Consider the following 13,425-nt stretch of genomic DNA (forward strand, 5'->3'; position numbering starts at 1 on the left):
AAGCTTCATAGAAAACACCGACCTTACCTAACCTTCTTAGTATGTTAAGATAAGCATCTTATTGCTTCGTAATTCCAATTATTGCTTAACCTATTATAGGTATAGGTTAAGTAGTAATTGTAATTACGAAGCAATAAGATGCTTATCTTAACATACTAAGAAGGTTAGGTAAGGTCAGTGTTTTCTATGAAGCTTTTCAAGGTAAACTAAAATATTCACAATAAATTAGTATGTCACATATGCACTTATTTAATAAGTCAATATTGACTGTAAGAAAGTGCGAGAACGGGTTGGAGACAGGCCATATGGGGTGCGGATTTAAGTTGTCATTGTATCCAGACGAGCTATGAAGGCGTGTATTTTCCAAGTTGGCTCGAGAGCTGTGAACTAATTCAGTTACAGTATTAAGAACAAGCTCAGTGGAGATAGAATCACCTAAGAGGGTTTGAGGAGAAGGGATAAGGAAAAGGGTTCTAAAATATATTTAATATTGGTCAGGCAACTGAAAGCTGTGATCAATACCAACAGGAAGCAAGTGGAGTGCCAATAACATCAAGTGGAGCAGTTGTAGGGGATTCAGGTGCATTAGAAACCATGAGTGTTGTTGAGTCCTTGGTCAAGCTAGGAGAAAAGCAACCTACAGAAAATGAGAACGGTTCTAATGAAGAGGCAACTGAAGTAAGTAAAACTTGACATTTTGTTTTGTTCTTAGGCCCTAAAATTGATTCGTGTTTCTTTGTTTGTTTAATAAAAAATAAATTACAGACGAAAACATACTTTCTGGAATACATATGGACGACTTATGGACTCTGGACTATAGTGCCTGTTATTCTCTGTGAGGTTGTCCGAATAAAAATTTGCAATTAAGTGGTGAGGTGCATGGATGGGGGATGGGCTTAGTTTGTCTACTGACCATATTTGGTGCCACGTGAGAGCCTCCTAGCAATGTGACTGCATAAATTCACATCTCATTGTTTTGATTTGTTTCACGAGGCAGTGTAGCGTTCATTCCCATGATTTTGTTGGTTGTATCGGCAAAATTTAAGAACTCCCCATGCTCCATGTGCGTTCCAAATGCACGTATTTTGTCATTGAAAACTTATACAAGTGAGTTAAGTAAGAGAAAAAGTCTATTTTGAGAAAATGTTGAAATACTGTAATTAAGAAGATGTAGAGCGAGATCCCGAGATATGCAGTGTGTGCTAAACATCAAATGTACAAGACAATGCCTTTTGACATTATTAAGTATAAATCTAATATCTTTTGACAAGTTTTCTAGAAATTAGTGATAAAGCAATGCACAATTGAACGGCAGCATGTAAACTAAGTTACAGAGTGTTAGTAATGCAGTGTGGCAAGCGATGAGTCACAATAACGTGGCTAAAGTATGTTGACCAGACCACACACTAGAAGGTGAAGGGACGACGACGTTTCGGTCCGTCCGACAATCGACTTGAGAATGGTCCAGGACGGACCGAAACGTCATCGTTCCTTCACCTTCTAGTGTGTGGTCTGGTCAACAGTGTGGCAATGGTATACAGTAAACAGAAGTGTGAGGAGGGAAAAAAAAAGTACTAGGTTGGTTGCTCATTGGAAAAGCCCAAGAAGTTAACAAATAGCTGTAAATTCCCGAGGTGTGTTTATACAATGATGGACGATTCATAAGCCTTAACCCATTCCACTGTGTGACACAACAAGGGATCTTCTCACCAAATATCCGTAAACTGTACGTCACAATCGGGGATGTTTTCTATTACCGCATAAAATTTAAATACTTGCGATGTAAACAGAGCAACCAGTCGCTGCCTAGGGGCAATAGTAAACGGCCGTCATCTTTACAAAAAACCTGAATACGGTGAATCAGCAGGAGCTTCTCGAAGTTATCTTGAAATGATTTCGGGGCTTAGTGTCCCCGCGGCCCGGTCCTTGACCAGGCCTCCACCCCCAGGAAGCAGCCCGTAGCAGCTGTCTTACTCCCAGGTACCTATTTACTGCTAGGTAGCAGGGGCATCAGGGTGAAAGAAACATTTTGCCTATTTGTCTCCGCCTCCATCTGGGATCGAACCCGGAACCTCTGGACTACGAATCTGAAGCGCTGTTCACCCAGCTGTCAGGCACCCGATGGCCTCAGTTTGTATACAGCTATCATGGCTAATGCACGATCCTCCATCTCCCACTTTAGTGCTGTAACTCACTCCACAGATTCACTTACAGATTAAGAAATTTTAAAGAAACTATAAAACAGACAATGAAAGTGACTGATGATTTGAGATAACAATACACAGGACTCAGAAGAAGTGATACAGACTATAAAGTTGATGCACATATGTCTGCCCCAAGGTTGAGGCTTACACCATCACCACTCCCACAGTGGCTCCACTCTACACAGCCACTCCCACTGCAAGACAGGAGATGTGGGTCTTTTGCAACATGCTGTGCCCTTAAGCTATGAACATGTGGAAGATAACTCATTTTCTGAATTTAGTGAGCAAGACTCTGTAGTTTTAAACATTACTGTGGCTAATGGTAGAGTTGTACATGGTGTTGGTACACATGGTACCAGGTGTATCTCTGCCACGTCAGCTTCTCACCAAAACAAACGCTGCCATGTAATGCCGCATGGGGAAATGGAGAGACTAATGTCCTTGTCTTCAACTTGTATACCTTGATCTTCAACGTTTCATGCCTGCAGTGTGCATAGTAGACAGGCTTAATCTCCTAGCCAATGTAGTTTTGTTGATACAGTACTAGGATACATGGCCATGGCCTTAGTGGTGTTTCTGCCAAAACAGCAGGTGTTTTAACATGCACTAAGCTCCCAGGTCCTGACTTCTGGAATTCAAGATCCATAAAGAAATGTACTTGCCTAGTTGTACTTGCAGGGGTTGAGCTTCGGCTCTTTGGCCCCGTCTGTCAACTGTCAACCGGTGTACAGATTCCTGAACCTATTGGGCTCTGTCATATCTACATTTGAAATTGTGTATTGATCCTGCCTCCACCACATCACTTGTTAATGCATTCCATTTGTTAACTATGACACAAAGTACTTTCTAATATGTCTATGGGTCATTTGGGTACTCATGTTAAGTACCAGTAGTCGTGTCATCCTCTGCAGATGATAAAATCAGTATGAAAATTTCCTATGTAGGAAACCTTCAAACCAATATTTATAAACTCTTCAATTGAGCAACGGAAAATAATGTGATGTTTGACAGTGGTAACTTCCAGGTATGGTGGAAACGAGGAACTTAAATAAAATACAGGGTACAGGAAAAATCTGACTTAATCGTAAAAGGAAAACACCATGTGAAAGATTTGGGAGTTGTGATATCTGATGACCTGACATTTAGTGACCATAACAGAAAATCAAATCAAATTCAAATCCAGGAATTCCACAACAGTGCTAATACTATTTAAATCACTGGTGCTGTCCTGTCTCCAGTACTCATTTCCTCTTTCAGAGCAGAAGAGTTTTCTGAAATACAGGGCTACAGAGAACATATATGGCATGCATAGACAAGATAAAACACACATTATTGGGACTCTCAAAGCTTTCAAAATGTACTCACTGGTAAGGAGATGAGAGAGGTATTAAATATTATATACATGGGAGATACTTTAAGGCCAGGTCCCAAATTTGCACAGTAGAATAACAACATACTGGAGCCAAAGATATGGAAGGAAATGCAGAACAACCAATGAAGAGTAGAGGTGCTATAGACACAATCAGACACACTGTGAACATCAGAGGTCCATAGCTGTTTAATATCCTCCCAACAAGCACTAGAAATATTGCCGGAACAAAGGTGGAATTCTTCAAAAAGCATTTAGATTCTTGCAAATGCTGGACCAACTGGGTTGTAGTGGGGAGTAGAAGCACTCCCAAAACCCTCTCCATGTATGCTCCAAATGTACTCATGTGGACAGATGATGCACACTTTGTGAGATTTAGATATTGGGATTATAGCCATTTTCTCATATGCTGCTGAGGATGTGAGTGAAATAGAGTATTTTATGGTATATATCAATGAGCTTTTCATGGAACATGTTCAAGAAACAAACAGACTGCCGAATATATTGGAATCTAGGGCATGTTACAACATTCACGATTGCAGCTTTGGAAGCAGACACCCCTAGGAGCAGGGTCGAGTCTGGCCCCAGGCTGGACTCAGGAAGTAGAACGCTCAAAACCCTCTATAAGTATGCTCCAGGTATATTATAGCGAACTTTGTGTTTCTTGCCCTCTGTGTGATGATGAGACATTCAGTGGAAAATGTCATCCAGGATTATTGAAACACTCTTGGTCCAGTAACTGTTCTCAGAAAATTCATAACTACATAAGTAATTGTTTCTTGGTGCGTTCATTTTGAAAATAGTGAAAACCAAAGCACAGATGATAGACTGTGGAAGATGAAACACATTCTCAGTAAACTGAATGGAAAGTACAAATATTTCTACATTCCAGGCCAGAAGTAGGTAATTAATAAATTGCTTTGTGCTGTTGAAAGGTCATCTTGCCTTCAAGCAGTATAACCTCCTCCAAACCTCACTGATGTGGACTCTTAATTCTTTGTTTTGTGTGATTCTGAAGCAGCAACGGTGTTGGACATTATAGTTTACTCTGGCATTGATGTAGACAGTACCAGTAATGATTCCTCACTGGGTTTTGAAGTTGTGGAGTAAAGACAAAGATGGCATGAATTAATATACCAATCCATTGCTAACTAGGTACCTGCTTGAACTAAGAACTGGTATGTGTGTGTGTGTGTGTGTAATTACCTAAGTGTAGTTACAGAATGAGAGCTACGCTCGTGGTGTCCCGTCTTCCCAGCACTCTTTGTCATATAACGCTTTGAAACTACTGACGGTCTTGGCCTCCACCACCTTCTCCCCTAACTTGTTCCAACCGTCTACCACTCTGTTTGCGAAAGTGAATTTTCTTATATTTCTTCGGCATCTGTGTTTAGCTAGTTTATATCTATGACCTCTTGTTCTTAACGTTCCAGGTCTCAAGAAATCTTCCCTATCGATTTTATCAATTCCTGTTACTATTTTGTATGTAGTGATCATATCACCTCTTTTTCTTCTGTCATCTAGTTTTGGCATATTTAATGCCTCTAACCTCTCCTCGTAGCTCTTGCCCTTCAGTTCTGGGAGCCACTTAGTAGCATGTCTTTGCACCTTTTCCAGTTTGTTGATGTGCTTCATAAGATATGGGCACTACACAACTACTGCATATTCTTGCTTTGGCCTAACAAAATTCGTGAACAATTTCTTTAGTATATCGCCATCCATGTATTTAAAAGCAATTCTGAAGTTAGAAAGCGTGGCATAGGCTCCTCGCACAATATTCTTTATGTGGTCCTCAGGTGATAGTTTTCTATCTAGAACCACCCCTAGATCTCTTTCTTTATCAGAATTCTTTAAAGATTGTGTGGGGTCTATGTTCTCCTATTCCACATTCCATAACATGGCATTTATTAACATTAAATTCCATTTGCCAAGTGGCGCTCCATGTACTTGTTTTGTCCAGGTCTTCTTGAAGGGCATGACAATCATCTAAGTTTCTTATCCTTCCTATTATCTTAGCATCATCAGCAAACATGTTCATATAATTCTGTATACCAACTGGTAGATCATTTATGTTGACAATAAACATCACTGGTGCAAGAACTGAACCCTGTGGTACTTCACTTGTGACATTTCTCCAGTCCGATACATTGCCTCTGATCACAGCCCTCATTTTTCTATCAGTCAGAAAATTTTTCATCCATGTTAGAAGCGTACCTGTCACTCCTCCAATATTTTCCAGTTTCCAGAACAACCTCTATGTGGAACTCTGTCGAAAGCCTTTTTTAGGTCCAGATAGATGCAGTCAACCCAACCATCTCTTTCCTGTAATATTGCTCGAGCTCGAGCTGTTGCTCGAGCATAGAAACTGAGTAAATTTGATACACAGGATCTTCCAGATCGAAAACCATACTGTCTGTCTGATATTATATCATTTCTCTCCAGGTGTTCTACCCATTTAGTTTTAATTATTTTTTCCAATATTTTGACTATTACACTTGTCAATGATACCGGTCAATAATTAAGGGGGTCTTCTCTGCTTCCACTTTTGTAGATTGGAACTATGTTAGCCTTTTTCCACACATCAGCTACAACTCCTGCATACAGGGATGCCTGAAAAATCAGTTGAAGAGGAATGCTGAGCTCAGGTGCACATTCTCTCAGAACCCATGGTGAAACTCCATCTGGACCAACTGCTTCGTTCTTATTTAGCTCCTTGAGCATTTTTTCCACTTCATCTCTAGACACCTCTATGTGCTCTATGTTGTTCTCTGGAATTCTTATTGTATCTGGTTCCCTGAAGATTTCATTTTGTACAAACACACTTTCTAACTTTTCGTTTAATGTTTCACACATTTCCTTTTCATTTTCCGTGAATCTATTTCCCATTTTCAACCTCTGAATATTATCCTTTACCTGCAATTTGTTATTTATGAATTTATAGAACAGACCTGGTTCTGTTTTACATTTGTCTGCAATCCCTTTTTCAAAATTTCTTTCTGCCTCTCTCCTCACTGCCGTGTAGTTGTTTCTCGCATCTTTGTATCGCTGGTATGTTTGGGGGTTCGGCCTCTTCCTGTATTGATTCCATTTTTGTGTCTTTTGGTCTCTGGCCCTCTCGCACTTTCTGTTGAACCAATCCTGTTTCCTAGTTCTGCTTCTCTGTTTTGGTATAAATTTTTTTGTGCCTTTATCATATATTTCACAAAACCTGACATACATCTCATTCACTTCCTTGCCTAGCAACAAGTCTGTCCAATTATACTCACAAACAAAATTTCTAAGGTTGCCATAATGGCCTCTCCTAAAGTCAGGTTTTTCATTTGCATCGACCGTCATATTTTCTTCCTAGATTATAACGCATTGCAAACTTTATTCCCAAAAAGACATGGTCACTTTTACCCAAGGGAGAAAGGTACTGAATGTCAAATATTTCTTCCTCTTTCCTGGTAAATATCAAATCTAGCATGGAGGGAACGTCCCATTCCCTCATCCTCGTAGCTTGTTTAACATGTTGATACAAGAATGTTTCCAGGATGAGGTCTACAAGTTTACAGGTCCAAAAATCTTCTGTTTTAGCTTCACATGCTTCCCAGTCTATGGATTTCAAGTTGAAGTCGCTGACTATCAACAGTCGTGAACTATCGTTATCCGCTCTCGCTATGATCTCTCTCATTATTGTTATAAGACCTTCTCGTTTACTATGTAGTGTGTGTGTGTGTGGGAGGGGGGGGGCACAGTAAAACCACGAAGGCAAATGCCAATGTATGATAAAAATATTTCAGTAGCTGAATGTCGTAACTAAGAAAATGTTCCCAAATACTTGCAGTTGATTGGAAAGACAGAGAAGAAGTAAATATGTTGACAACCATTCACACTGGTATGATAGTGAACTGTAACAGTGTGAAGATAGGAACCAAACAACCAATATATATGTCAGATTGTATCATGGATTATAACATAAACTTGTGTTTTGTTGATAAGTATGACCGATGGTTGGCGCTGTTGAGCATATATATAACTTAGTGGCCTCCAGTTTAACGAGCACCAGACACGGTGAACTCATTTATTCCAGATTTAACGGGCCAATGATTTGGGAAATAAGGCACCAATTGCCAATCTCATGTTTTTTTTCACTTTGCTGATTTAACGATGCTGAACAGTTACAATGTGTACATGATAAAATCAGGCTGTAGACCTGCTATGCATGTGATTAGTCTCGCTGTTGTGACACAATTATTAAAACAGTCTGGCAAAGACATACATGTCATAATGACACATTCAGAGTCCAACAATGCCTCCTGCTGCTTCTGACAGACTGGAATTCTAGGGATGCCTTACAGCTTCACAAGTTATAATACATGCCATTTACTGGAAAGTGTGCAAGTGGCCCATGTGTGTGTGTGTGCATTGCTTTTAACTCTTGCACTGTGTCAGCCGACATATTATGGAGCGTGCTGGTGTGCCAGCCGACATGTGATTGTCAATATATCATATGATTCGAAACTCCTATGCATACAAGGGGACACGCATTTGCTTTCTCGGGCCTTCAGTAATCATTCCCCTATGTTGAGCCGGTGGCCTGAGCAGACAGAACACTGGACGCGTGATCCTGTGGTCCCGGGCTTGATCCCAGCGCCGGTGAGAAATGATGGGCAGAGTTTTTCACCCTGATGCCCCTGTTACCTAGCAGTAAATAGGTACCTGGGAGTTAGTCAGCAGTCACAGGCTGCTTCCTGGGGGTGGAGGCATGGTCGAAAACCGGGCCTCGGGGACACTACAGCCCCGAAATCATCTCAAGATAACCTCAAGTTATTGAAAAAAGCATCCTGAATCCCTCGATTTCCTTCCATGGCCTTAGTAATGTGGCCTAGGTTACTTGGACCTAACAAACGTTCCTAAGGCCATGGCTTAAGGAATGTGTAGGACATCCATACTATGAGCCGCTGAAATTTTAACATCATCAAGTGAGTGATTACCACTATATATTTCAGGCAAAAAGTGTGCTATGCCCAATATATGATTTAGGCTTATGTACAACAAACCTTAGCCCTCAAACCGCGCATATCATATATAAATGATATCAGTGACAAAACCGAAACCGCGCACATCATTTATATATGATTTCAGTGTCTAGCGCTATAATTTAAACTCCTCGCCTGGGATAGGGGCAGCTATAGTACAGCCACGACCGATAGTTGCCAGATGCCACCTAGAAAAAAAATCCAGGCCAACATTCTTGGATGTTACAGTGTCAGTATCGAGCAAGCCACCAAGGCTGGCGCACGCAGTACGAGCTCACAGCACCGCTGTTCAGCTTGTGACCACAGCATCGCCTACAAATACCATAATATATATGATACTGCTATTATTTAGCAGTGATAGTATTACTGAAGCCCCCTGACTGTGATAAAACTGACCAGGATTCTGATAATAGCAGGATTGTGGTGATATTTAGCGCTGTGCTCCATGGAGGGAGGCGTAAGGCTGTGCGAGGGAGGGTTGTGGCGTCGTCTTCTGACTGTGTGGCCACCAATTATTGACTGCACTCACCATACCAGCTTAGTGGTTCGATATGGTGAACACAAATGTAGATACTTATATATAACGTGTGTATAGTGTGTGATAACAGCGAGAGGAGTAGGTTGGGAGCCGCCATTTTGGTGAGGGAAGAGCGTCGTCTGCACGTCTTGGCATGGTGTTTACTGATGGCCACTATGGTCTTTGGGCACCATACCAGCTTATTTGTTGAGGTATGGTGAATAAAACAGGTAGATACTTATATATAATATGTGTGTATATAGCGTAATAACACCACAAACAATATTGTTGAAGGACAAATATTAGTGCGTCTGGCCTTGAGGGCAGCCGCCGATCAGCTGACTGTGTGAGTAGCTACGTCTTTGTGGCCTTTACTCACCATACAAGCTTAGATGTACAGTTATGGTGAACAAAACATGTAAATACGTATATATAACGTCTGTGTATAGTGAATAAATACAGAAAGAGTATTGTAGGAGGTGAATGAGGGTGAGTGAGGTGGTGTTGAGGGAGGGAGTGGCAGTGAGTGGCTCGCTGGTGTTTGGCGGTCACTCCTCGTTGCTTTTTGACTCACAAGACCAACTTAGTAGTTCGTTATGGTGTACAAAATATGCAAATACTTATATATAACCTGTGTATATAGTGTAACAACAGCAAAACTATTTGTTTATTGTTTTATGAACATAATAATTGAATCACTAATATGCACACCATAATTTTGAGTACAGCGATGGTTCACACATTTTATAATATAAATATACCACAATTCACTGTATGGAATAATATTACTGCAAAAAAACTAAGAAAAAATCAATCAGAGACATTGAAATAATTAGGTAATAATATATTTGTGGCAACTGCCGTCTGACAGCTCGGGCGGAGTAGACCTCATCTGGCGAAGGCTCTGCCAACGCCCCTTTCTTGCCACACTTCCCTACCCTATTGCGGCTAAAATATGCCACCTACGATTTTTTTGTTATTTTTTCCGTGATCAGGGAACAAAAATGAACACTTCTATAAGACGAAAGAATTTTTTGGAATTTTTTTTTTTGTTGCGCCTGTGGGTGTGAATTCCATTTGGGCCCCTAGCGGTTTGAGGGATAATAAACCTCAAGCCAGGCTTATATTTTATAGGCATTATATATTTATACTAGTATGAATAAATACACGGTGTGTTTATATATATACACATTGTTTGTACAGTATATTTCAAAGTTATACATATTGAACACCATCTTTGACACATAGATACAACTTGTTAGTGTGAAAACAACTAAATAAATAAAGTGAGAAACATTGAAAATATTTCAACAAATTTATTCCCATGCTGTAACTCGCCTCATTTTTACCAAGAAAATGCAACTTTTCCAGGCCACTACAGCTAAACTATAAGAAGTAGAAACTTTTTCCTTGGATTTTTTGTGCTTCCTGGGTGGTAATTAGCAATACCAAAAAGAACAAATATGGTTTTTGGAACTACTTATTTTTGGCGCATCATGGGAATGTCATTTTAAGAGGTGCGCAAGTGCAGGGGTTAAGAACACACAAAGGCCACAGAGAGAAGAATTAGTGACAAGGTGTAAAGTGTGTGGCACTGCCCTGTGTTTTGTCAACTTTTTCACTCGGTATCATACTCCCCAAAACTTTTAAATATTTCAATAATGGAGCATTGACATGAGTATATGGTGTGTGTGTGTGTGTATGTGTAATTACCTAAGTGTAGTTACAGGATGAGAGCTACGCTCGTGGTGTCCCGTCTTCCCAGCACTCTTTGTCATATAACGCTTTGAAACTACTGACGGTCTTGGCCTCCACCACCTTCTCACTTAACTTGTTCCAACCGTCTACCACTCTATTTGCGAAGGTGAATTTTCTTATATTTCTTCGGCATCTGTGTTTAGCTAGTTTAAATCTATGACCTCTTGTTCTTGAAGTTCCAGGTCTCAGGAAGTCTTCCCTGTCGATTTTATCAATTCCTGTTACTATTTTGTACGTAGTGATCATATCACCTCTTTTTCTTCTGTCTTCTAGTTTTGGCATATTTAATGCTTCTAACCTCTCCTCGTAGCTCTTGCCCTTCAGTTCTGGGAGCCACTTAGTAGCATGTCTTTGCACCTTTTCCAGTTTGTTGATGTGCTTCTTAAGATATGGGCACCACACAACAGCTGCATATTCTAGCTTTGGCCTAACAAAAGTCATGAACAATTTCTTTAGTATATCGCCATCCATGTATTTAAATGCAATTCTGAAGTTAGAAAGCATTGCATAGGCTCCTTGCACAATATTCTTTATGTGGTCCTCAGGTGATAGTTTTCTATCTAGAACCACTCCTAGATCTCTTTCTTTATCAGAATTCTTTAAAGATTTCTCTCATAATATATAGGTTGTGTGGGGTCTATGTTCTCCTATTCCACATTCCATAACATGACATTTATTAACATTAAATTCCATTTGCCAAGTGGTGCTCCATATACTTATTTTGTCCAGGTCTTCTTGAAGGGCATGACAATCATCTAAATTTCTTATCCTTCCTATTATCTTAGCATCATCAGCAAACATGTTCATATAATTCTGTATACCAACTGGTAGATCATTTATGTACACAATAAACATCACTGGTGCAAGAACTGAACCCTGTGGTACTCCACTTGTGACATTTCTCCATTCCGATACATTGCCTCTGATTACTGCCCTCATTTTTCTATCAGTCAGAAAATTTTTCATCCATGATAGAAGCTTACCTGTCACCCCTCCAATATTTTCCAGTTTCCAGAACAACCTCTTATGTGGAACTCTGTCGAAAGCCTTTTTTAGGTCCAGATAGATGCAGTCAACCCAACCATCTCTTTCCTGTAATATCTCTGTGGCTCGATCATAGAAACTGAGTAAATTCGATACACAGGATCTTCCAGATCGAAAACCATACTGTCTGTCTGATATTATATCATTTCTCTCCAGGTGTTCTACCCATTTAGTTTTGATTAGCTTTTCCAATACTTTCACTATTACACTTGTCAATGATACAGGTCTATAATTGAGGGGGTCTTCCCTGCTGCCACTTTTGTAGATTGGAACTATGTTAGCCTGTTTCCACACGTCTGCTACGATTCCTGTACACAGGGATGCCTGAAAGATCAGGTGAAGTGGAATGCTGAGTTCAGATGCACATTCTCTCAGAACCCATGGTGAAACGCCATCTGGGCCAGCTGCTTTGTTCTTCCCGAGCTCCTTTAGCATATTTTCCACTTCATCTCTAGACACCTCTATCCGCTCTATGTTGTTTTCTGGAATTCTTATTGTGTCTGGTTCTCTGAAGATTTCATTTTGTACAAACACACTTTGGAACTTTTCATTTAATGTTTCACACATTTCCTTTTCATTTTCCGTGAATCTGTTTCCCATTTTCAACCTCTGGATATTATCCTTTACCTGCAATTTGTTGTTTATGAATTTGTAGAATAGGCCCGGTTCTGTTTTACATTTATCTGCTATACCTTTTTCAAAATTTCTTTCTGCCTCTCTCCTTACTGCTGTATAGTTGTTTCTCGCATCTTTGTATCGCTGGTATGTTTGGGGGTTTGGCCTCTTCCTATACTGATTCCATTTTTGTGTCTTTTGGTCTCTTGCCCTCTCACAATTTCTGTCGAACCAATCCTGTTTTCTGGCCCTGCGTCTCTGTTTTGGTATGAATGTTTGTGTGCCTTCCTCGTATAGTTTTAAAAATTTGGCATACATTTCATTTACTTCCCTGCCTAGCAACAATTCTGTCCAATTACACTCATTAAAAAAATTTCGAAGTTCCCCATAGTTGCCTCTCCTTAAATCGAGTTTATCAACTGTTTCAATATCCCCATTTTCTTCTAGATGATATCTTAAAGCATATTTAATGTCTAACAGGACGTGATCACTCTTTCCCAAGGGAGGAAGGTACTGGATGTCAAAAATCTCTTCTTCTTTCCTGGTGAATACTAGATCCAGTACTGACGGTACATCTCCTTCCCTCATTCTGTGTGTGTGTGTAAGTGTAGTTACAGGATGAGAGCTACGCTCGTGGTGTCCCGTCTTCCCAGCACTCTTTGTCATGTAACACTTTGAAACTACTGACGGTCTTGGCCTCCACCACCTTCTCCCCTAACTTGTTCCAACCGTCTACCACTCTGTTTGCGACAGTGAATTTTCTTATATTTCTTTGTCATCTTTGTTTAATTAGTTTAAATCTATGACCTCTTGTTCTTGAAGTTCCAGGTCTCAGGAAATCTTCCCTGTTGATTTTATCAGTTCCTGTTACTATTTTGTACGTAGTGATCATATCAC

At 40.1% G+C, this 13,425-nt stretch overlaps 1 protein-coding gene across 1 annotated transcript in view; it reads left to right on the forward strand.

The window, feature by feature from the left end:
• LOC123763247 (protein tramtrack, alpha isoform) overlaps positions 1-13,425 on the forward strand; it is a 242,845-nt gene that overhangs the window by 129,655 nt on the left and 99,765 nt on the right. Inside the window, 1 exon segment of the mRNA XM_069303178.1 lies at positions 529-678. Coding sequence (XP_069159279.1) covers positions 529-678 — 150 coding nt within the window.

The sequence above is a fragment of the Procambarus clarkii genome, chromosome 49, assembly GCF_040958095.1.
Source record: "Procambarus clarkii isolate CNS0578487 chromosome 49, FALCON_Pclarkii_2.0, whole genome shotgun sequence".
NCBI classification, from domain to species: domain Eukaryota; kingdom Metazoa; phylum Arthropoda; class Malacostraca; order Decapoda; family Cambaridae; genus Procambarus; species Procambarus clarkii.